The 26,458-nt window shown below is 35.5% G+C and overlaps 1 protein-coding gene across 2 annotated transcripts in view; it reads right to left on the bottom strand.

The window, feature by feature from the left end:
- Positions 1-1,184: 1,184 nt before the first annotated feature.
- The window catches only part of LOC130992534 (protein SABRE), a 35,415-nt gene continuing 10,141 nt past the window's right edge, over positions 1,185-26,458 (bottom strand). For both annotated transcript variants that reach the window (XM_057917198.1, XM_057917199.1), the window contains 15 exons: positions 23,306-25,396; positions 19,703-21,563; positions 15,995-16,092; positions 13,210-13,566; positions 12,980-13,098; positions 12,128-12,377; positions 11,533-11,757; positions 9,050-9,189; positions 7,816-7,888; positions 5,053-5,154; positions 4,805-4,966; positions 3,074-3,385; positions 2,811-2,978; positions 2,147-2,513; positions 1,185-1,766 (listed from right to left, as the gene is read on the bottom strand). In XM_057917198.1, coding sequence (XP_057773181.1) covers positions 1,627-1,766; positions 2,147-2,513; positions 2,811-2,978; positions 3,074-3,385; positions 4,805-4,966; positions 5,053-5,154; positions 7,816-7,888; positions 9,050-9,189; positions 11,533-11,757; positions 12,128-12,377; positions 12,980-13,098; positions 13,210-13,566; positions 15,995-16,092; positions 19,703-21,563; positions 23,306-25,396 — 6,465 coding nt within the window. In that variant the 3' untranslated portion in view covers positions 1,185-1,626. The remainder of the gene's footprint in view (positions 1,767-2,146; positions 2,514-2,810; positions 2,979-3,073; positions 3,386-4,804; positions 4,967-5,052; positions 5,155-7,815; positions 7,889-9,049; positions 9,190-11,532; positions 11,758-12,127; positions 12,378-12,979; positions 13,099-13,209; positions 13,567-15,994; positions 16,093-19,702; positions 21,564-23,305; positions 25,397-26,458) is intronic.

Raw genomic sequence — 26,458 nt, 5'->3', positions numbered from 1 at the left:
CTTTAATATAATAAAAAGATAATTAACAAGGTTTACTCATCCTAATTGGGTTTATAAATATTTGTTTTAATTTTATTTTCATTAATAATGGATTATTTTGGTTAATTAATTCAAAATTATGATATACTCCCTCCGTCCACGAAAGAATTTCCTATCTTTCATTTTTGGGTTGTCCACAAAAGAACTTTCTACCTATTTTTGGACTATACCTCACCACTTATAATAACTCTTACTTTCACTTTTTCACAACTCTCAATATTAATTATAATACTTTTTTACCACTCCCAATACACTCAACAACTTTTTCTCCACTTTTAATACACTCAATAATATTTTTCTTAAAACGCGTGTCACTCCCTCCTAAGAAGTTCTTTCGTGGACGGAGGGAGTATAATTTTTTAAAATTTTAATTTTCAATGATAAATATTAATTAGAGTTCATAATATAATAATTTTTTTATATGTATATTTTTACAACAAACAACTGTCAAATAGAGAGAATAAGAGTGGTACACGATAAGACACACTACATTCTGGGACAAAGGATCCCATCCGGTCCATAACAATATAATTATTGATATTTGGCGAGAATACATTAAAATCGATACTCATTCTGTGGCATACAACTACATCGACAATTGTTGATATTTGGTGAAAATACATTAAAATGAATGCAACTAGTTATGACACTATTCACAATATCGTAATTCAAAATACTTTTTTCGTATCTTAAAAAATGCACTTTTTTTCATTTTGGATAGTCTCCCGAAAGCATGTTTTTGAATGTTATTCCATCACAATCCCTTTATTTTTTTATCCCTATTTTTTATAGTGTGACTTATTTTTCATTCACAATATATTTTTATTTAATATTTCTTAAAATTCATGTCATCCACACCGCCACATGGTTTTAAGAGATATAGGGAGTATATTTTAGCCATTTAACATGGTTCCCAATTTATTAATTATTTAAGTACATTTTTTAGATAATATATACAAATCATCTTATCCAACTACTTTATCTTACAATATCGCTAACAATAGTTTTCTATTTCTCAATATCATCATAACCATGATTAGTTTAGGCTAAGGAATAATCAAATTAAAAACAGTAGAATAACACTCTAAGTAGGTGAACGTTTGTGGTATGATGCATGTTAGCGTGGTCACTTTTCACTCGGAACATGAATGCATATATGTATATTATAATTTATAAGCTAATACAAAATACAAGTTAATTTCAATTTGTATAACCCATCTCGGCCTCTTGCTATGCTACAAAATTATTGGGCTCTATGAGCCTCAAACTTCCTCATACGGAGAAACACCAAAAATTACTGTTTCTTTTTCTTTTTTCATAAAAAGGAAAGGAGAGTAGCACTGAATACAATTCTTACCAAGAAACAGGGTTGGGCTTTCTACTTCTAAATAGTAAAAAGTGTAACGAACAGTTGGTACTGTACCTCCATTTCTTTCCAACTCACTTCATCCCCAGATGGCTAGGAAACCAATCAAATATTTCTGGGAAGTTTAGGTGCACATATATATTTCTGCAACAGAATCCTCTATACATAACGCAAGATGCCGTGCGGCAGGCTCTCCGACTTTGAAAATTATGATGTGCCTTCTACACTTCTTGAAACTCCTCACTTCGTGAAAAATCCTCATACGGTGAGGATCCACTTGAAGAGTCACTTTCAAACATTTCAAAGGGTTCACTCTCCCTGGGAGATTCAGGAAGTGAATCTTTCTGCTGCAATGTTAAGCCTGAAGGAATGATATAGTTAATTCAAGTATCTTCAACAAAGTCTGGGTACTAAACACGGACCAGAAGCTTCTATTCATCAAAGGTGTATGTAACTACCAAGATGAGAAGCAGCGATACGAGTATGAACTTCAAACAAGCATAGAACAGCATTCCACTGACATTTTATCTGCCACTAAATTGACTATGTATGCATGCGGAACAGTTGATGCAACAGTTATTATGAATTTATGATAACAGCTAAGGCATTATTAACATCCTTTATTTTCATATAAAAATATGTTGACCAACAAACACATGAGCATACCCACACAAAGAAACAAATAATGAAAAGCTTATATAACAGTAATAAATTACCAAAAGAGAGATGATATCTACTGACCTTTCTTAGAACGGAACTTTTTAGTGTGACGCCTAATCAGCCTTTTAGCTTTTGTCATGGTCAACTGTCTGGCAAATGGTGAGAACTCAGCTTCACTTTCACTCCACTCACCATGGATCTCATTCTCTGCATCACCCCTCATTGTCCTCAGAACAAAAGCCTTTGCTTTACGGCGCTGATTAGTGAAAAGACCCCTTATGGAGGTCACAAAACCATCTCCTGCCCCATCAGTAGGACGCTTCGGCCAGGTCATTGGGTTCTGATCAGTTTTTTCAGCTGAACCTCCATCACTATCACTCAGATTAAGTTCAGTCTCCGGAACAGTAACACTGGTACTAGTGTTTGCTTTGTCTTTGAACTTCTTACCCTATATATTTAAATAATGGGTGAGAATGTTACAAGGGTGTAAACATGTTTCCTGATGCTAATTTCTTTACAATTGTTTTGCATATAGGAAAAAACAATATTATTTCTGTAGCCTGTTCAAGGCAACCAATCTTTTATTATACTAAAGATTTACACCGTACAGTCATGAAGGTTAAACATGCTCATGCATGTATCTGCCTAAGGGACATAAAACACTCATCATTTTCATCAGTCAAGAGATATAATTTGTATACGCTTTTCCAATAGACAGATAGAGAGAACAATAATAAGAGTTTACCTGCATCCCTGTGACAGATTTCAAAACACCCCATATTATATGCTTCTTAACACGGGAGAACAACCTTCTCCATGTCCCGGTGAACTCAGCGCGGTGGAAGGTGTCCATCAGCAACCTTAAGTCACTCACAGCAAATCTTGATCCTTCATAGGTAACTAACAGCTCAACCTAATTCATGAAGCACAAGTAAATTTCAATACAAATAATAATAGTAATATATTAGGACAAGAAATCAGAAATAAATTTATTATAAAAGAATCAACCTGGCTGATTTTGATATTGTGAAATTCCCTCAGCTTTCGAGGTTGAGATTTTTTGTCATCTTGAGCTTTCGCACCCTTTTTCTCTTCATGAGAGGCCCGACCAGGTTTTACTAGTTTTGTCTCTTTTAACTTACTTTTACTGGTTTCATCTGGCTGTTCAATACAAGAAATGGAACCCCCTTTTGTAGAGGAATGCATTTGCAGTACTAGTTCATTAGCCACCGATTCTGCCACATTTTCCTCCCATGTTCTGTCAAAAGAAGAAGTTCTCCTTAGCTCTGGGTTTGGTTTTAGATTCTGCAACTTCGATGCCTGCATTCAGTTAACGCCAAGGAATTTGTAAATAACTATTGTCTCCCTGTGTCAAACAGTTACGAAAAACAATCTCATAGCTGGAGAACAATGGCTAGGCGGTGATGTTATCTCAGATGAAACCATGGAGGAACCTGCAATAATTGGTTATTGAGAATCTGTTAAGGATTGAGTCTACACCTCCCGTCGAGGGAAGCGGATGTAGGGAGCTGCCCTGATTATATAGTTTCCTTATTTCTATAATGTTATTTGTTATTAGTTACTTTGGGTTGTGGGCTCTTGCATGGGCTTTTGGTGCTTATAGCCATCACAATTAGGGTTGTCAAAGACGATTGTGAAAGATTGAAATAGCGTTAGCGTTTGGACAGGAGAACTCTTCTCCTCCTGGTTGTCTTTTATCATTCAATTGTGAGTCAATTATTCAGTTCGGTTCTAGTTTACTTTAATCACTCTTCTTTACTCTACCAGTATCACACAGGGTGCATAATATTCCTGGCAACAAGCTGTGATCATCTAGTGTAATGTTCCTTCTCCAGACCAGAGGTTTTGCAAAGGAAAATAAACACATAACAATAACATTATTCAAACTCCTCGAATAACAACACCCCAGGATCCTCTGAGGGCTGAGTGGTCATATAACTCCTAAGTTCCTCAAATCCTCAGAGCTAAAATTTGCTCATTGAGGGCATATCTTGCTACAAGTTGTTTGCTTAAAAGCTGTAAGTAAAATAATACCTTTACTACCTGAGAATCAGGTGGTTGTGATGGTTGAAGCCTATAAACCTATTGACAACACACACTTAAATAATATACTAGAGGCACTGGCACTTGTTTGCCTCTCTAGCCTAATGTATTGTATTTCAGATCCTTGAAAATTTGTGATGCAGACAATTTCCCAAATTGAAGAAGAGAAATATCAAAACTGTAAACAACTGATGATTGATTTTTCCAATATATATTGGGTTTGTGTTCCTATCCTTACTCCCTTAGGAATTTGTCCATCTTCTGCTGAAACTTCCAAATACTAATGACCACACTTTTTCTGCATACCATTTCCAGAGAAAATTTTCTTTTCAAATATGAAGCCCATAATCATGTTCTCCTTACTGGCTATCTACTCAAATACAGCAGTTTTATCTTTCAGTTCAAAATGATGCAGAGGAGATGTATTGACAGGAGTTTTAAACCTTAGGATTAATAGAAACAACAACTCTGCTAACCTGATTTCTGCTAGGTGATCTATGCTTCATTCCCTCTAGATCTCCATATAGTACTTATCCTAAAGGCCAGCTTTCAGTTTCTTTGGAATATAATCCATAAAAATTAATAGCGAAAGATGCAGATCTTCTTCGCATCCCTAAATTTGTATATATCCAGAGCACGATACATAAATTGTTGAAACTATTAAAAGATACTCACTTGGGAAGAATCAGCTTGAGTTCCAATCTGGTTAGCTGCAGCTGAATTTGATTTGGACGAGTCAACCTCTTTCGTTGTACTGCCAGATTGAGATGCATCATGGATTATTGAGCCTTTCTTTACACGCCTTGCACCTGCTGTTGTTGAAACCTTCCATACTTCCTATACATCACAGAGAAATATAAAATAAATGAGAAGATTGGAGGATTATCTGGTTGAAAGATTCTGTTGGTTCAGATTACACAGACCTGTCTCCTTTGGGAGTCTTGTTCTTCTTCAGGAAAGAGGTATTGCCACATCAATCGGTACATGCTCTCAGTCAAATGTATCTTTAAAGGGTAAATCTCCACCTAAATAGTAGGATAGCAGATTGTTATGCCAGAACAGCTGAACTGGACCTCTAGGAGTAGGAGGGAGGTGATCAATATGGAGTAAAATTAAGAATTCAGTTGAAATGGAAAAGGATCGTACAAGAATAACATTTCCTAAATTGGTATGTCTATGGAATGAGGATGGAATGGAAAATCATATCATTATTTTTATCCTATAATTTAAATAATTGTTTTTATCAGATCTACTTTTCAATCGTAGAAACCTATTAAAAATTTTATAGAAACTAATAATAGCATTCCCTTGGAAACTCTTGGTAACATTTCCAAACTATCATTTTTTTAAAATTTATTATACATTCCCTCCATATCTTAAAAACATGTGGCGGGAATGAGTGGCACGAGTTTTAAGACATGTTAGATGTTAGATGAAAGTGTATTGTGAGTGGAAAATGAGTCCCACTTTATCAAGTATGTTAGATGAGAGTGTACTATGGTGGGCCATGATGGTTTTTTTGTGAATAAGTACGAAAAGAATAGATAAAAAATAAAGGGATTGTGGTGGGGTATTGTTCAAAAATGGAAAGTGCATGTTTTTGTGAGACGGCCCAAAATGACAAAAGATGCATGTTTTTTTAAGAGACGGAGGGAGTATTATGTTATATAAACTTATAGAAATAAAAAATAATATAGAAAACCTAATACACAATATAAGAATTGACTGAATTCATATGGCTTCACATGCCGAAATTAATACTAGACATTAAAAAAAACTAAGTAAAAGTTTGAGATTGTTAGAAGTAGATTTGTATAAATGGGATAAATTGTAGAGTAAATTAGTCCTTTCCAAGTTTAATCAAGAATCTTGTGTATATATAGGTGCTTTGATCAATAGATGAATATAGATAAAAATTTCCCATCACATGGACATATTCTTGCTGTCATCACTTTCAGTTCCTGCTGTTGCTTCTGCTCCAGCTGCGCAAGCCTCCTATCGTGATGAGCTAATAGCTTTGTTGTTAGATCCAACCACGAGTGATGAACTTCCCATTGCTCTTTGTAAATGTAAACGTTCATGTACTTATCCCAATTCTGTTTTTGTTTCCTATAGTCACTTGCCTTCTTCCTCTCGCTCTTTTGTTGCTTCTCTGTATTATGTTCCTAAAATCATTCTTGAAGCATGGGCCCATCTTCGATCAATTGCATGATTGAGGAGATGAATGGTTTGTATCCTAATGGCACTTGGGTTTTGGTGGAGCTTCATGAAGGTAAACGATCTATTGGTTGTACATGGGTGTTTGCAGTTAAAGTCAATCATGAGGGCTCCATTGATCGTCTGAAAGCTCGCCTTGTTGCTAAAGGTTACACTTAGACTTATGGTGTTGATCAATCTGAGACATTTGCACCTGTGGCCAAACTCACCTCTATCAAGTTTTCTCATTACGCTGGCAAAGGGCCACTTCACCAACTCGAAATCAAGAATGTCTTTCTTTATAGCGATCTAATTGAGGATGTCTATATGGAGCAACCGCCCTAGTTTTGAGTTTGTTGCTTAGAAGTAATCTAAGAAGGTCTATTATCTTCGTGCATGGTTTGGTACATTTGCTAGTGATGTTGAGAGGTTTGGTATGAAATAAAGTAAATCTGATGATTCTGATTTCTACAAACAGTTTGAATGTGGTATTATTTTGGTGGGCGTGTATGCAGATGATATTGTGATGATATCTGGTAGTGATTCCGAAGGAATTGCTTCTTTAAAAGCTTATCTCCCTTTCAATACAAAATATGTGGGAGAGCTTAAGTACTTTTTGTCGAGGTGATGAGAAGAAAGGAATATTCTTGTCGCAAATTTGGTTTACTTTCAGAGACGAGAAACTTGGAAGCTAAAGATGGTTTGTTATTTGATGATTGAGAGGTATAGAAGATTGATTGAAAAGTTGAATTATTTGAGGGTGACATGTCCAGATATAGCTCATCCAGTCAGTGTGACGAGTCAGTATATGTCATCACCAACTGTTGACACAGGAAGGTGGTGGAGCAAATTTTGTGGTATTTGAAAGGAGCACCTAAACGTGGAATTTTGTATGGTGACCATGGTCACAATCAGATTAAATGTTTTTCAGATGCTGACTAGGCAGGGTCGAAAGAAGATAGAAGATCTACTTCGAGATTTTGTGTGTTCTTTGGAGAATATTTGATTTCGTGGAAAAGCACGAAACAGAAAGTGATCTGATTTCATTAGAGCTATGGGAGTATAGGACTATGGATAAATTTTTACATGAGATTATGTATGTACATCGGTTTGTAAATGAAGTGGGTTTGAAAGTTGTGGTGTGATAATCAGGCTGCACTTCACATTGAATCTAATCCAGTCTTTCATGAGCGAAACCAAGCATATTGAGATCGATTGTCACTTTGTTCATGAGAAAATTCAACGGGGATTGATTCTATTGAATATATGAGAACAGAACCCGAATTGGTTTCTGGATGCTTTCACACTTTAATACTTCAAGAACACAGTAACAGTTAAATTTTATGCCAGCAGTGTGGGCATATTTATCTATTTACGAAGATGCATCTCTGTGTCCATGAATCAAATGCATATACACACACACTGACGAGTGAGCACCAATATTGGATGCAAGTGAAAATGGACATTACACTAATTAATGAAGTACCAACCTGGAATAGTTCAAGAGGAGAGTTTCCATCCTTTGAAAAGCCTTGTTTTGCATCTACACGGAGCATCACTTTTCTGCATCCAGAAACCGAAACACAGAGGACAATGCAGAGGAAAAGATTAGCTAAATCTCTTGCCTGTGATTCATCAAACACTAAAAACTTCACGAAAATTTGGAACATAATAACATCTCAGTTGCATAGAGGACATACGTGACAATGTCATAACAGGAAATAAAATAAGAAAACACTTAAAAAGTGGTCAGTCAGTCTTTTGCCAACTTGTGCTGAGCATTCGACAAGGGATTGATAGCAAGCTAAGAAAATTGTACTGAAGTTGAATATAAACACGTTAGCAACTTAAAAGTGCTTGGTGTTCTTGAAGGCTTGATTTGCTCAAAAACAATATTACTCAAACAATTCTCATGTTTTCAGTCAAAAATATTCTTTTTGTATAAATGTTCGATGTTCAAAGTTATTATCAAAAAAATGTTTTGAAGATTAACACTATTTTCCAAGTCAGTCACAGCACTAATTAGATGAAACTTTGATTTTCACTTAGCTAAACAAAATTTTACTTTTATAAGTACCCCTAATGGATCTCCATCCAAAGTTCTAAGAAAATATTTGTTTGAGAGGAAAATAAAGAAAAAACAAGCATAAAGCTAAAGCCAGATTGCTTTTATTTCAAAGAACTGTCTTTTGTTCCTTCACTTCCAAGATCAGACAATATTTGCTTTGCTATTTTTTTTTTTTCTAATATTGGCTTCTTGGAAAAGAATTTGAGAAACAACATTTCAGAACCATATGCTATGCCAAAAGATATATAAAAAGTAAAACAAAAAAAAATCTCATCTCTCATTTTTAAACTTTCAAGCCCAAAAATATTAGAATGAATCCATGCAAACCCTTAGATACTTTTGGCAGGTTGTTAGATATGAATGACTTAAGAGTCATAGAGAAGGATAATAGTAAGCATTTTATGGAACCAGAATCAGCGGTCATGGCAGAAATAAGTGCTGTAAACTTTCAGAGCTCCTAATTTAGAAAGAAAGGAAATAAGTTCACAACGATGACAATAAAAAAACATAGTAATACACTAGGATGTGAGCATGTCAACATGTCCATGTGAGAGAGGTCACAAGGACTAAAAATGTAACGAAACAACTAAATCTTATTTGCTGAGATCAAGTCAGAGATAAACGATAAAAAATATGATATAGGAAATGAAGCATACTTTCCCCACTCTGAAGGAGGATTCCATGCACACAAGAGCATGTCTGACTTGGCATTCGGAAGACAGTTTCTGATTACGAAGTACTTTGTAGTGAACTTAGCAACACCAACGTCCTTATAGTCTCTGTCAAAATCATAGATCTGAAGAGAGAATTAAAACCTAAGTGCTAAAACTAGACAAAAAAAGTAGTGCTAATAAACGACATCAAAAGCTCCCCTTTAAGGATTCTATTAAAACATAAGGGACATCCAATTGAGATGTGAAGGACAATATTTTGAAACACAAAAATTTGAACTTTTATCATTGATGTTACCACCTTAGATACATTTACATAGCCAATTTCATGTTGCAGGTAAGGAACTATAGTAAAATAGGGAAGAAAGGAAAGCAATAATAAGTACGAAGACTATAGCATCCTTCCTTTTCAGTTATCTGCTTTCCCTCAAATTCTTTAAAGATGAAGGATGCATATACAAGTATCCAGAAGCAGATTACTTGAAGTTAACCAAAAATAAAATTGTAGAGAACATTGACATCTAAAAACTACCGCTAACAAAGAGGGACAACATTGATATTTAAAAGCTAAACTAAAATATAGGGAAATCATTTAACTTAATATTTTAATGACTTCTCCACCTGGCATGCAAGAAAGTTAATTCATATTTGAGGTGGAGATTATACACATGGACCTTTTATTTGCCTTGCTTCAGTACCGTACGAACAACCATATTATCGAAAAGCTTAAGCTATTAGAAAGGAGGATAATTTATTTTTAAAATATATTTTGATTTATATAAAAATATAAAATAATGTTTTTAAGTACCTCAGAGTATTTAAATGTGTTCATAAAGTATTTGAAGCATCGAACAATATATTTTCTTATAATTTTTCCTAAGTTCAATAGTTTTCATTTTTATGAATGTGTTCATCTCTTTTCATTTTTTTTTTCTTGTTATCTACCTTGGTCCTTGTCGTATAATTTCGTTCCTAACAAAATATGCAGATTAAATCAAAAATAAAAAAATCTTTAATATGATATGTAGAAAATGGACTTGAAACAACCAAGACATAACCATTTAAAGTTTCAAAAAATTATATAACTTTATGTTTATTTATTTTAAAATGAGTTTTTATTTTGTCAGATCCCATGATATATATATAGAGAAATGTTATGCTACATATCTTATGTGAGCTCTTTATGTGAGCACCACTCACATTTAGCATTCGTTGGCGTTATCTTTTTTGTTTTAGACATTTACTTTTATTCTAATACTTCATAAATTGCTATTGAGATCATTATTCATTAATTTTATAAATTACATAAAAATCAAAGTCCAATTTGTTCATATTCACTTTAACTTCAAATAATTAATAAAAAGAACAAATTGGACCTTGATTTTTATGTAACTTATAAAATTAATGATCTCACTAACATTTTATGAAGTATTAGAATAAAAGTAAATGTCTAAAACAAAAAAGATAACGCTAACGAATGCTAAATGTGAGTGGTGCTCACATAAGGAGGTCACATAGGTATGTAGCATAACATTTCTCTCTCTCTCTCTCTCTCTCTCACACACACACACACACACACACACTGTATATATAGGGTGTGATTCCATTGCGAAATTTATTTTTCGTGAGAAATGAGAATAACGAATAAATCAATATTATTTACAATTTACAAATAGCCGTATCCAATTAATATGGTAAAAATCTCGCCCCCTTCAGGAATCGAACCCAGACCAAATTGCCTATTCATAAAAATTATTGACTTATTTGTAAAAGTTATTGACTTATTCGCGCGTGTTCACAAGCATTCTCAACGAAATATATATATATATATATATATATATATATATATATATATATATATATATATATATACAACAATGCTTTTAGTGGAGAAATATATATATAGGGATGTGATCAAGTGAGAATTACATCTTTTTGTGAGAATGGAGAACCAATCACAGCCCTTTATTTGGACATGAACAACGATTGTTCAACATTAAGTCATGAACATCGTTGTTCATGTGCTTATGTTCATGTATTTTATGTATTTGTTCATGGTTCTCCATGAACATCGTTGTTCATATGTTTTTGTTCATGTATTTTATGTATTTGTTCATTGATTCGCACATGAACATCGTTGTTCATCAGTTCACACATGATCCTCTCCCTATATATATATATATGTGTATATATTAGTGGAACCCAAGTTGATGTTTGCTTTTGGGGATAGGGTTTATAGAAGTTGGTGGGTTCAAACTTTTGATGTGCCGCTGATGTGGTAGTGTTGAAGTTGTTTCCCTAGGTAAATTGTTACAACCATCACAACAAACAAAAAACATGAGAAGCAACTTGTAGTAATATCATAAGCCCTCCTACTTAAAGCAAAATTTTAAAATTAATTTTGTTTAGCATGTTAAACATAGTTGTCCGCAAAAGAATTATAATGCACGTAAACTATAGATACGTACCATGTCATTTATCTCAGCTTCAGCAAAGGACTTCCCATCAATGAGCATACCCCAGACCACCTTATTTATTTGCAAAGAAATACGCATAGCATAAGAAGGACTTTTATTTTTCTCTTTTTCCATTAATCGTAGTTGTGCAGCTTTCTGCAAAGCAGTCCTTAGGGAAGCTGACGCAACTTTTCTTAACTTTTGCGCGTTAACTAGCTCCTTTTTCAATCTTTGCACCTGAGAATATATTAAATCATAAAGTCCAACATAGAAACAGGCAGGGAAAGCCATACTGTAAATATACAGGAAGCCCCTCGTATGTTTAAACTTTTCTGAATACATTGACAGTCTTCGATATCTTAGAAATTTCTACATGAATCTGATTAGTAGATATAAAAACATAGAATAGAACGCCAAATCAAAAATGGGATTAATAGGTTCAATTGAGAATTTTTTATGAGTAAATGGATTTTCTGTGTATTATTATTAATGGTATAAATGCTTTATACAAAATAATGTTATCTTTAAGCAAGCCAATTCCAACGTGTAATAAACACACCTTACTGGGCTTAAATATTAAAGACATTTCAATTAGTTCAGAACTCACCAATATGGATTTTGCACAAGTTATCATCCAGAGTTCCATTTCAATTTCTGCATGAGGATCTCCAGTTATATCAGTCTGCAGAGACAAGTTTCTTATATCATCCAGGATTAACCTCTTCATCCGCTCTTTATGTTCGAGGTCAACTTTTGCCAGTTCCACCTCTTCAACACCATCAGGAACCACTTCATCTGCCTCCTCTTCAACATCGTCTTCATCATCAGTTGGATATGATAGACTACTTTTCCTTGGCCTGGATCAAAAACTTAACACTTGAAATCCACAAAAATGATAAATAAATCCGAAAAGTAGCTACTCTACGCACCAATTGTATCTTAATATTTTTCCATCTCCAAAACAAACAAAATTCACTCTGCCAAGTCTCATGCACTATGCTTGGAAAAACGGTTTTCAGCATGAAATTAGCCAAAAAATAATCAATTTCTATGTGGAAATAATCTATCATCACAATTATTAGTAGTTTCTACTGGGAAAATTATTTATTTTCCGAATCCCTATTTCCTCATAATCATGTAGTAATTATAGACCTCATTAGAAAAAAAAGTCCATGTAAAAACAGGCAATGCATCAGTGCATGTGTCACATTTGCAACAATACACAATTCAGCTAGTCTAGACGTTGATCCTGAAGTGATTAAAACAAGGATATCATTTTGTAGATATCTGGACAAGACGAGTTATTATCAACAAGAGGTGAAAGTAATTTGAATTATGGAGATCTGACCAGCACCACAACAATGGAAAAGTAACTTGTGGAGCAATAAATCAAATGTTCCAAAGGAAAAGCACACAGGAAGTCTTAACTTCTAAAAGAAAGGGTCAAGATTGTTCTTACTTAGGAAGTCGAGCAAAGAGAAGATTTGTCAATACATCAAGCATGACTTGGAATTGTCTGGACGTCATTGCAGCTGTTATATTGTGAGAATTGAAAGCAAGCTCTTTCAAAGGTTTGACCTGTAAATTTTAAACATGAATTGGCATCACAAAGTTAGAGATATGTTTTCCTGCACCAGTAGAATGCATGTTAATCCTTTGCTAGTTATCACCTCAAACTTAGAGGAATACCTTCAAGTCAGGAGTTCCACCTTTGTGCCTAGAGTAACGGAAGTACATATCACAGGGCATAAATACCCGTTCCAGTAAAGCTCCAGTACGCTTCACTTTTGGTGAGCTGCGACGAATTTTAGGGAGCCACTGTAGTCCAGCCCCTGGGTCCACATCAGTGGGGGCTACATGAGCTTGCACATGCTCTAACATCACTGAGAACTCCATACGGTTCCATGTCAATTCAGGCTGTGATTCAGGAACTTGGATCTTTCCTTCACTAAGAGCTTGTTCAATCATCTCATGGCCAACCTGGAGAACTGAGTGGAAGGATCGAGCTAAAACACGACCACTCACAGCAGCGAGCAAGAATCTACCCTGTCAAAATAGATTCTATTTTAAGCTTAACAGATGTTACATCACTATTTCCTCTTTTTGATTGATAGCTTGATAAAATATGTATTGCTTCAGTAATGCAGCAATGAACTGCAGCTCAAAGACTTGAACTCAAAAAATTAATCCTATTAGAAAATATGAAGAGAAGTAAAATATATTATTCACATTTTTTTGTCAAGTCTTAAGGTGCTTCAGACTGCCGTACTTTTATGTGTATTTCACCCTTACCAATGGCCAAACCCGAAGTTCGGGCTAGTGGGTTTTGAATATAGAGCAACCACTGGTCCACTACTTGAGAAAACTTTTTGGAGCAAAAAGGATTAGAAATACTTGACTATCACCAGAGCTCTTACTTGACATCTTTGAGCACATCACATGTTTGTATCAGTATTATTCAAATCATTTCACAACTACAAGAAAAACTGAACCTTTGTTGGTTGTTATGACAAATGACAAAACATAACGTTGGAGAAATTTCTGTGTATTGTCCTATTGATCAAAGCACCTATATATGCACAAGAGTCCTAACTAAACTAGGAAAGTTCTATCTTGCTCTACAAGACATACCATATATACAAATCTATTTCTAACATTGGTATTAGTATTATCTCAATCTTTTGACAAAAGGAACCTCAGAAATTGCAATGGAACAATGACCTGAAGAAGGATCTACACGGAAAGAAGACTGAAAGTTCTAAATTCCATCTTAGTGAGTCATCTGAACCCCCCCCCCCCCCCCATCAACCACACTTCCCCAAGAATATGATGAGACCAGAGTTATATTATGTTTCCTTAATTGATTAAGTTGTTTAGAGTTAAGTTATATAAGGATATCTTCAGGAGATGGATTGTTTCCGGAGACCTAGGTCCTTTGTTATTTAAGTAGTAGAGTTTAATCATTTAGGGTCATCAGAAAATTTATCTTAGTTGATTCGGCAGATTTTCTTCTTGGGTTTTCTCCTGATGGGCGCTTGGGGCAGGGTTGCCTGCAAGTTGTTTTTTCCTTCTATTTTAATATTGTTTTGAAATCTCTTTCATCTGAAAATACTCTTTACTCTATCAAACTTTAGTCTACCATCTTCAGATAGGAAGGCCTATTTCCAACTGGCTAACTTTATGAAAGCCAAAACTATATCAGAATTTCCAAACACCCAATTCCAAATTTTCAAGAGCAATGTTCTTTGCTTGGTTCCGGAAAAAAACAAATGCTATTTGCTTAAGCAATTAGAGGGATGCACTTGTTGGCGGTTAGGGAGATGTAAGAAGATGAATTTTGGATTTATCTAGGAAATTCTCCAGCGATTATATTCTAAAGACTTCTACCTACCCTACAGATTTCTCAATCCTATCTTGTACGTTTCTATCTCTAGAAAGGTTTTATCAATTTCATGGTACTTGTTTGGTAAATTTCTCATCAGCAATGTGTTAGAGAGACATGTTCCATCTATTTTCCTCCCAAAAAATTGGTACCAAAGCAATCAGACGAAATACCTGAATCCTGTTTTTGTGCAATACTTTTTTTCAGTTTGTGGCAGCGAGTGTTTCAAGATTTAAGTCATCAGTAGATATTGCTAAGCTCAATGACTGATCTGTGTTTGTCTAATCCCGAGAGCTTCATTTTGCAAAGATGGTATACTAATGGGGGTAATGTTCCAGCATTATGTTGGTCTGTATGGCTCAAAGAACAAAAGAATCGTCAAGGTCCATCCAGAAATCTTATAGAGAATGTATAGATTCGTGGGTCTTGTTGAAAGCCCCATCATACCCTTAAAAGGTCATATAAAGGGAGAGGGATTATCCAACTTATATACTGAACCAAGATCTTTTAGCAAGTCAATGTGGGACAAACAATGCTTCAACATGCAACCGCACGTGTGGGCCGGTATGACCATCGGCTGCTACACATAGACCAAATAAACCCTCATCGACTTGGGCCTCCTTTGATATCATATTAGAATTGGGCCTATCATTCCCTTAAAAGTCCTTATAAGAAAAGAGGGTTATCCAAGTTTTATATGGAAAGCAAGATATTTACCAAATCCATGTGGGACAATTGGGTCTTCAACAGGTTTCAACTGGAAAAAAATTCAAAATCATATTGTGTCTCATTTAATTAGAGATTGGCGCTGTACATATTTGTATAGGAAGAGCCCTTTGTACACCCTCTTATTTTTTTTTCAAACAAAATTATCCGGTTTCTTATCCTCCACCCCCTTAAAGAAAGATTATTAGTGCGATATATTGTCTTTAAATCCCATAAACCTTAAGGATGAGATCCAAATCCACTCAAAGGACTACTATTGGAAGCTAAAAGACAATTTTCTCTCGACTTATTCTATTTATATTCTATGTGCTTTCCAAGAAAAAGCTTTAGATATCTAACATATATATTGTTTGTCTCAGAACTTACATTAGCTTCTTCAGAGTGAAGATTGAATTGTGGCTCAATGACATTCACCATGAAATGGCGTGTGCCCTCCTCATCAGAGTCATCAAAGCTGTATTTTGCTGTATAAACCAACAAAGATGCATATTAACTAGGAAAAAGGGAATATTGGACATTTTCAAATGTGAACATTTTCATGCATCTGATACAAAGGAGCTGATGTATATAGGTCAGTGATTCACACAGAAGCATAACAAAACTAGAAACAGAATTGATTTACATGAGGATGGACTTTATAACTGATTCTACAAACCCAACTGCATAGTGGAAAAAGACAAATCAAATTCTACCAAATAGAATAATGCCTTCAGGCGATATACTTTTACAATCGGTGGTTCCTTTCACAAGTGGATTTCTTTGTTTTTACTGTGAAGATTCAAAATGTTCTAAAGAACCACATTGAGGCAAAAGACAAATGAATTGCAATCAGTAGTTATTTTCAAAAGATTTCTTTATTTTTACTGCTTTTGTGCTAACCCGAAACATTCTTATGAAATTACTTTTATGAGCTTAAGTTGTATTCCACCACTCATTGGCAATCTTTGAGGAATCAATAAATTGTCAAGCATATGACAGAAGGTATACGTCAGAATATGCTTCAGCCTACAGTATGAGACTATGAGTACATCACAGTGCTAGATCAAATGAATCGAGACCTATCCAATTAGGTCTACTCCACTGGGGTTATGGGTCCATTTGGATTTACTGAAGTAAGATTTTGGATTGATTCAATTATATTGTTTGAATGTCAAAAAAATCCACTTAGACACCACATAATACATAAATAACCTCAAAAGTAAAAAATATGAGAACTAGAGGATCTTCTAAATACTGAAAACCCATATTCAGACACGCACCCAAAGCCATACCTCAGTAAAGTCTTACACTTTCCTGCTCCCTACCATGCCACTACCTCCCTTAGCCCCACCAAGCATGGTTGTATATAAGTCAAGCTACTTGTGAACTATTCCATTCCAATCTTGGCTCAATAAAAGCTTGTTCAAACTCAGCTTAGTGAAGCTTGAATTTAGCTCGTGGCCCGTTAAGAGAGTAAGCTTAAAATATATAAAAATATTAATTTGGCACAAGCTATATTCTTTAAAATACTATAATTAGCAATAAGCATATCAAGCACCAAATAAACTTTATTTGTTATATTCTCATCATTTATACCCAAACTCTACTCACAACAATACCAATACTATCAACTACTATCCACCACTTTCTTAAAACCCGTGCCGTCCACAAAGTGGAAACAGTATCGTAGACGGAGGGAGTATATTTTTTGTGAACAAATAATTTATTTGCAAAAAATAATAAATAATTTAAATCTAAATCTAGAAAGCTCATTTAGGATGAGCCTTGAACTGTTCAGTAATAAAGCTCGACTCGGTAATAGATGAGTTGATCTTCAGCTTTGTAATCTCGCCTTTGCTCGATTTGATTACACATCTACCATGATTTGATCATCTAAACTACCTCCTTTTGGAACATCTAATTCTATCTAAAAATCAAGAACAGTAACTCTGACATAATACAAACTGATTATTAGAACAGTTCACTCCATGATTTTTCCTTAAGAAATATTGTAATTTATAACTTCCTTTCTTTCTATGGTCGGCAAAAGCTACCATGAAATCTGCTATCTGGTGCATAGCCAAAATGGGGATCTTGAATTATATTCTGCTATAATTATATATAGTTGGTTAGCTGATAGTCTGATACTTACAATGACTCACTATTAGTATTACAAACGAATGGCAGTTCTTTTGACTATTGTTCCAGAAAAATACTATGGACAAAAGAATAGAGAGGTTTACAAGTTATAGTAACATTTGGTCTGATTCGGGCCCAAACAAAATACAGTATGGATCACACCAAGTGAATCTGATGAACTTGGATCTCATACCAGCCCAATTTAACCTACCCATATATCAACACCAATACTAAACATAAACATTTATGTAAGGCATGCCCATTTTTATCATGCAAACATAAACAAACACATAAAAACAATATATGCTGATCATTCTTCAAATGAGAAATATGATGTGCATAGAACTGCGCATAATGTGATTTGACATTCAGTTACAAAGTCCTGAAGCCCTTATGTGATTGATTAAAATTTTGGTTCCCTTTTATATATATTAACAAGCTATCTATTCATACCAGCATTAACTTGTGGTAAAATCAAGCATCTCCCAGACTCGCATGGTATATGACACTTTCTCTCCATCATTCCAATTGATGTAAAACGGCCAATAAAATTTAGAAAAATGTATTCAAAATCTGAAAGATATATTCTCACACTAATCTCAGGTACATGTTTGCATTTGTTAATAGTCATTGATTTGGCAAAGTAGGACCTGTCTCTAATAATGAAAAGCTGCTACTTTATGCAAGAATTTTGACCTAGTTGAGTTACCTTACGGAAGTCATATTCTCTTATGATGATGATGATGAGACATAATAAAGAAATACTAAATCGCAGTCAAGACTTCTTCTAACATGTTTCTAACCAACATACATACTAAACGATGTATATACACTAACCAATGACTTAAAAGTTCTATGGAATACAAGTGACTTCGAGAAAAGAAAATATTAAACTTATTTTGACATTTAAGATTTTCATTATTTATGTGCAGAAACAAGGTGATTCAATACCAATAAGACTTGTGGAACCTAAGCCACTACTTGTACTATAATGAAATAACTTTACAAATACATTGACAAGAATAATGCACATATACATAAGATTCTTCCCAAAATCACCGCAATGCATTTTCTGTTTTTTCCAGTAATATATATATATAGGTTTAGGATGAGAATGACCTTTTTAAGTGAGAAATAAGAACGCATTCACGTACACATAAAAGCATGAACAAGAGATGGCCAAATTGAACAAATACATGTAAGAAACGCACAACCACATTAGTTGATTGTCAATCACGTGCATGTGTTACAATTATTTGTTCACCTCATGGATATTATGTGTTTAGTTCTCACCAAATGGATGATTCTCACTAGGTGTCATCCTTAAGTTTAGTAATTATATTTGGATTAACTGCCTGTAAATACATGAAGTATACCCAAATTTTGGTTTTTAGCCAACACTATTATTTTGGTCAATTAATACATAAACTTTGAACCTTTTGGAATTCGGCCCGAATTAAAATTCCGAACACATTTAATCCTAAGTAGACGCCGGAATTTTATTGTGGCATTTTTTATGTGAGCTAGCTATGACGAAGAATAAAAGGATGTAATGTTTCAGCGTCCACATAGGATAAAATTTTGCAAGAATTTTAATTCGGGCCGAATTCCAAAAAGTTCAAGTTTTATGTATTAATTGAACAAAAAAATAGTGTTGGTTAAAAACCAAAATTTGGATATACTTCATGTATTACAGGCAATTAATCCATTATATATTTACATAGAGTAGATTACACATAAAATAGAACAAAAATATATAAGGAGTGTGATTGAGAGGGGATCCTCGACCCAGAAGTAGTAAAACATTCACATAAAATGCATGTACAAATCAGTTACATATGCACACATGTATGAATGTGTCCAACACATTAAGTTAATAATTCTAAGATAAATGCATTACATGGATATGAGTATGGATAAACAGGATGGGGAATTGGGGAGCAGTCTTAAGCTTACCAATTGCACTGGAGAAAGGATTTTCCACTGCCTCCAAGTTTGAAGGAGATGAGAGAGATGTTGAAGCCTCCATGTTCTGGGAAGACGTATTTGTACCATCAACAACAGAAGGAGATTTTTGGTTATCACTTTTCTGGATGTCAGGTCCGTCACTGGCAATATTCTCCTCAAGCATTTTCCTTTGGGCATATTGGCGAGAAGGAGAAGGTTTTGGGGGCTCAAATGCCTTGGATAGCCCACCTACCCAAGACCAAACAGCATCTCTATTTTCAATAGTCCACAGAAGCTTCAGACCATAAACAAATATCCGCTGACAATTGTCAGCAATAACTACATTATATCCATCATCATCACTGGGGTCAGATCTGGTATGGTCATCACTTTCACTCTCATTTTCGAACTCAGATCTTACATAAGTCATCTCAAGATTTCTTCTACCTGCTTCTTGCCACTCCAGTAACCTTGAAGGATCAGCTTTTGGGTGCTGCCTGCGGATTGTGAAGTAATCAGATGACAACAAAAACCCATCATCTTGATGCCTTTCCGTAGTGTTCCTAGGAGAGCTGGGTTTTTCACTCGGTGCCCTTTCTGTTGATGCAGACTGGGACTTTTTCCTAGTCATCTGAATTACTTTTGCCACGGTCGCACAATCTTCCTTATTTATGTAAGCTTTCGGCATGTGCAGATCAAGACCCTGATAGACAAGGTCAAGGGGATCCCTGATGCATTCAAACGTAAACTTTTGTTTTCCCCTACCAAAATAGAGTTCATATTTCACCTTTGTCATCTTAAATGATAGTCCCTTTGCAGGGTCATCCTCATGTAAAGGAATATGTGTTATACATGTAGGGGTCGCCTCAACTCGAAACATAAATTCTGTGATTACCTTATCCAGTGACAGATTTCCTGATCTGGGAATCCTGGGGACCCCAAAGCGAGGCCACCTGGAAAAGGTCCGTAGTTTATGAGGAGGCAGATAATTTAAGTTCCAGAATCTGATAAGCCAAGCTAAATCGTGATGACCAAGATTAACTGTAGGTGAATTACACGATGCATTCTCTGATTTCAATGGATTACAAGAAACTCCATCACCAACAACATCATCACTAGTTGAAGAGGACTGTAAGTGGTCTCTATCAGATGGAAGGGAAGGCCTGAGGGAGAAATTCCATCTCATTGAAAGAGCAATGGATCTAAAGGGATCAAAAACCTTATCACGGGGAGTGCCTTCAATGGGAAGAGCAAACAGATAATGATTTAGCGGACTTCCAGATTCACAATCCCATTCCATTGTCACTTCAATTGTTAAAACTGGGACTTCTAGGAAAGGTGCAGAAAATCCAGAAGAATGTTTCCAGGTGCAATTCTTCTGCAAGCTTTCTAAACTGCTAAGAAAAACCTTGAAATCCTTAATTGAAGCATAAATACAACCATCCGATTGCTGAATTTCAAGATAACCTGACACGATATGAAGCTTATCTAAGTTTTCATAGGGATCAGTGGTTGCAAGAACATTCCAAATTGTCTCAGAAAAGTATAAAGTGGTCTTCCCATGGATATAGTTCCTCATTTCATCCCACCAAGGTAAGCTCTTTTCCTTTTTAGGGGGCTGGACCACCGGATTTGGATTCCTAATGCTTAAATTGGCTCTACGAAGAGCCACAGTAAAAGCATAGCTGATGTCAGTAAAAGATGGTTCATATCCAATACCGAAGGAAATTTCTCCCTTCTGGAAGTGTATTGGCAGATCACAAAAGGTTTTCATTGGTGGAGTTGTGCCAGTGGCTGAGCGAAGGATGTCCACCTTCCTCCATCTTCCAATGTAGACTTCATGGTGAATTTGTGGTTGAAAACAAGTTGCCTGCAAAAAATAAAAGCTTAATTTATTGCTTATGACCATAACTTGCTAATAAAGTATTCAATATATTTTACATACAAATAGTTTATCGATGATACCATAACATCTACCTCCACGAAACTTTCAGTATGGAATCCAAAAGTGTGAAGGTTCACTCTACAAGTAAAAGGCACACTTCTAAGAGACTATAAGTAGTTTAACCATTTCTTTAAGGATGTTATATTAGGGATTCCCACTAATGATGAAGATGGATGGCATGAACACTCTTAAAGCTAAAGACAGCATTGAAAACATGGAAGCCACCTTTTCACTAATGAAATTACAGAATATACAAATTCTAATAGCTTGATCGCGTTGCCCGCCCGAAGGATAATCTCAACACTTTTCCCCTCATGATTTTAGCATGAGTACTTATCCAATATCTCAACAGTTGTTGTCAAGATTTTTAACCAGCAACACATGATCCCCTCTGTATTTCTTAGAGGTTCCATTGTGGAATTCAAAAGATAAAGATTGTTGAAGCCATTAATTTTCAGACATGTTCATAGAAAAAGAAAACTCACATCCTTTTCTCTGTCTGTGAATTCTATGGATCCACCAGTTGAACAAGATTCAAGACAGACAACTTCTTATCAATTCTTCTAGCAGTTACAAGGGTTATCCTAGTTAAATCTACAATCCCTTCCCACCGCGTTTCTCTTCTCACTTATGCTCCCTTCTGTATTACACTTAGCTTTATTGGTAGGAAATAGAAACTAGAAAGTACTCTGAGAAAAAGGCTCTTATCTGAATTTGGATCCATATATTCCAATTATTACAGATCTTTTTGTCCAACTGTTACTGATCTGCCCTTTATGGAATATCTGGCCAATACCTTCAAAGGTTCACTTTTTTCTCATGGCTATTGTTGTTAGGAAAGTTGCCGTCATATGATGATGTTCATTCACAGTTCTCTTAATTGGCAGCCAAAAGAGTTGCAACATGTGATAATGTGATGATGCGATGATGTGATGATGCCGATATCTGTTGTGTAAGAGTTGTTCAGATATCAAGATTGCATGTTTCTAAACTGTTCTTTTACTTCTCACTGCAGGGCTGAGTGTTGAAGGAACTAGGCCTTTTCTGGGTCATACCAAACTGATATGGAAGTCTATTTTCTGGATCTGGAATAAGGTTATCACTCAGCAAAAGAGAGAAGATTTATGAGGGGTGATTGTATACACATTCTTCTAGAGTGTTTGGTTGGGATAGAATGGGAGACACTTCGAACATGTTGAGAAATCTTTAGATGACTTATGCACAGTTATAAGAGTGGTTGTTTGTATACACATTAGGCACAGTTATAACTAGGATGTCTTAAAAAGTATATACTCCATATTTTGGAAGGAAATGAACTTAATGATTTTACTGCAGAGGGAAAAAGAACGAAATAAAGCCAAAAAATGAGGTAATGTGAAACTGTGGCATAGAGCAGGTAAATGAAAGATTATTTGAACAGGTATGGATATAAAGGCATGGGTGAAATTTACTATGTTATCAACTCTTTTACTTTTAGATGGCAGTGAACACTCAAAAAACAAATGCTGCTGTTAATGGGACTATTCATTAAGCCTAAAATCAACTATGGTGGTCAATTTGATTGAAAATTTACAACTACTGAACTCAAAAGCTTCAATCAAATTATCAGAACATAAGCTTCACATAGCTATATAAGAGAGTAAAAGCACCACATTTAAATGGCAGACCTGTTGAGCTAGAATAAGACGGCCTTCGCATTGACCACCAGTAGCAGCAAGTAGTGGATATGTGTAGTTTCTTATCTGAGCAACGAGGGAACCTGTATGCAAATTGATGCTGGCTCCGTACAGCCTTGAAAACGGAATGTTGTGGGCACGACATACTGGATCAAGTTTCTGCAGAACTTCAATCATTCCGGCATCACCACCTTCAATTTTTGACAAACTCAAATCTAACTCAGTAGCAGAAATGGAGAAAAGAGAAGTTCGGGATGTGCTAGGCCTGAAACCAGCTTGGAATCCACTTTTACATGCCCCAGATCCTTGTGAGGGAACTAGGCCTTGACAGGCGCGGTAATATGACCGGAACGACTGTTTATATATTTCCTCACGCAATTTCTGAATAGCTGAAGCATCATGAAGATCAATTTCCTCTTCATTATAATGAATCTTTCTTTCAAGAGAATCATTTGGTTCATCAGTACCATGACCTTGGCCCCTAGAAATAAGTTCATCAAGAAAATCTAACCTAACAGCTAATTCACGAGCTTCATTCTTCAAAAGCTGGTAATGCTCATCAAGCCAACCCTGTAGTGGTTCTTCCTCAATATCAACTGTTAGTTTACGAATGCAAAACTTTATGAACCCAGTTCTTGTTGAACTGGGCTTTTTGGGTTTTGATGGCTCTTTCTTCTGAGGAAGTATACAACTAGCTTTAGCAGAAGTCACAAGCTTCAAAACTCGAAGCATTTCTTCCAGAGAGTCGTCAATTGCACGCAATTCCAATCTAAACGGCATGCATATATGCACATCAAGGGCTTGAACTACCCAATCCCAGGTAGTTACAGTCTCAAATTTTGTATCTGATAAACTTCCAGATGCATTGGGAACTCGTGATATCTGCATTCTACTGCTTCTAAACACCCTAGCTTCATTTAGCTCAAGCATAAGTCCCTCAAGAAGCACTCCAATTCTAGCATTCTCAGAAAAGATGGACTGAACCTGGACAAAGGCTTCAACGCCATCTCCAACCTCAGCAGACACATTAAGCATTTCTACATCAATAGCAAAAATAGATTCACTTTTCTTCACAGGTTTTTCTAACTTCAACGATCCTGGAGACATGTTCGGCACCCTATCTTTTCTCATGTAAATACTCTCCCCAGCATCATGTCCCTGTGGTTTGTGATTCTGTACCAGAGACTTCAAGTGCAACCCCAGCTCAACCAATGCAATATGCACATCCGGCTCCCACCTTAAAGAGATATCTGTGGCACTGAAAAGAGAGCAGACTTGAATTTCTTTAAGTCCACCAGACCGCCTGACAAGCTTTGCATTTTGCATGTCAAGCAAGATAACTTTTGTTCCAGGATTACTATCTTCAGGATATTCCTGATAGATAGATCTAGCTCTTTCAAGCTCCATTTGTATAGATTTTTTTTCCTTGTTCATGGAAACATTGAAGTGGTAAATATCAAGCGATACAGAATATTTCAACTTTTTACATTCGTTTAAAATTGTAGACATTATATGTGCAGTCCGTGGGCTCCCATCTGCTGAGGTACTGATTAATACTCTACCACCCTGGGATCCATAATTAACACGTTTCGGATCAGGAATAACCATGTCCTCCAAGCTCGCATCTGCACTGATATTAAGAGAGCACCTTTCAAGACTTAGTCTCAAGAGTTGAATCCCTTTTCCAGATGGCTTAGATGATCTCATTTCTTTGCTTTGTGTTGGTTTCTTACTGGATTTAGATAATTTTTTCACCAAGTCCTTGATGGAAAGAGCAGTAGAAATCAGTGACTCAAGACGCCTGAAGGTCAAGTAAACACCCATGCCACTAACATCAGCACCAAGAGCCATCTTACAACTTAAGCCATCTGATGAATCCATATCTTTCTTGCCCAAGTCCACACTGACCTTAGCAATGTGCATCAGTGAACCTGTATTTGTTTCCACACCGAACAAGCTTTCTTTCAAGCATTCTTGATATTCATCAGACATGTGTAAGTTTAGTTCCCCTAGTTCCATATGCAATGTTGCACCCGTGCTAGATATGTTATTAGCAAATATGTGTGAAGATTGTGAGCAGCCCTGGCAATTTCAACAAGAGATTAGGATAGAGTTGCAGTTAAACTAATAATGGGAAGTCATGAGACGGCCATGGCACATTGGAATATTCAAACAAGAAACCCAAATTTAAGTATCATATCATCACAAACTCGCACCAATAAAAAAAAGAACGAAAATCTACATCTTCCTATCTGTTGTGGTTCACAACAACAATCACAGATAATATTTATAACTTGTTAATATGCAAAAGACCACTATCTTACATGACAATTATGGGAAAGAAGAACGAATTCCAGAACCTATCACTAAAACTAACTGTCATGTGTTACCAAAGATTCTGAAACTACCAAATCAATACAGATGAACCTGATGTTCTGAGAGTGGAGGGTATAATCATGTGAGTTTGATCACAGATAACTGTGAATTGAGTTTTCTCAAGCAAGAACTGAGGTATGCAAGTCTAGGATTAGAAGAATTGTTAATATAGAATCTATCATCATTCGCCAGAAACATGATATACAATGAGAAGTGTTGCAAAGACAGTGTTTATGTAGCTAGTTAAAAGAAGATGTCCAGTAGATATGAACAAAACAATATAAAGAAACAGAAGTGCAAGAAGGAACCTCAATACAAGAACGCCAAATTGGGGGAGAGAGAAAGAGAGTATAGCTTGCCATATAAACCGCAGGATGTCTTGGACAATGGTTCCTACAACAGTCAAAAGGTGGCATGCAATAGTGCCTAAACATCTGAGGTATTTGATGTACAACTCTCTTAAGTTGCCCTTTGCTGTAACTATTGTAAGGTATGGTGATAACATAACTAAGGATTAGCATAGCCAAGATTGCTTACCTTTTAATATAGTGAAGATAAAAAATTGTCTTGATGTTTGGAAAAGATTCTGGAATATCTAAAGCAAAAGATATAACTGCTTTCGTTTTAAGAAAATGGCTACATGTATTTATTACAAAAATTTCTTCTTTCTTTGTCCTTTCGCTTCACTTCTATTGCTGTTCAATCAACAAGTGTGTATAAATATTTTCTACACGCTTGCGCGCCACACACACTCACTCACTCACACAC

The sequence above is a fragment of the Salvia miltiorrhiza genome, chromosome 7 (assembly GCF_028751815.1).
Source record: "Salvia miltiorrhiza cultivar Shanhuang (shh) chromosome 7, IMPLAD_Smil_shh, whole genome shotgun sequence".
NCBI classification, from domain to species: domain Eukaryota; kingdom Viridiplantae; phylum Streptophyta; class Magnoliopsida; order Lamiales; family Lamiaceae; genus Salvia; species Salvia miltiorrhiza.
Note: the sequence above shows the minus strand (reverse complement) of the source record. Positions and strands in the feature narration are given on the sequence as shown.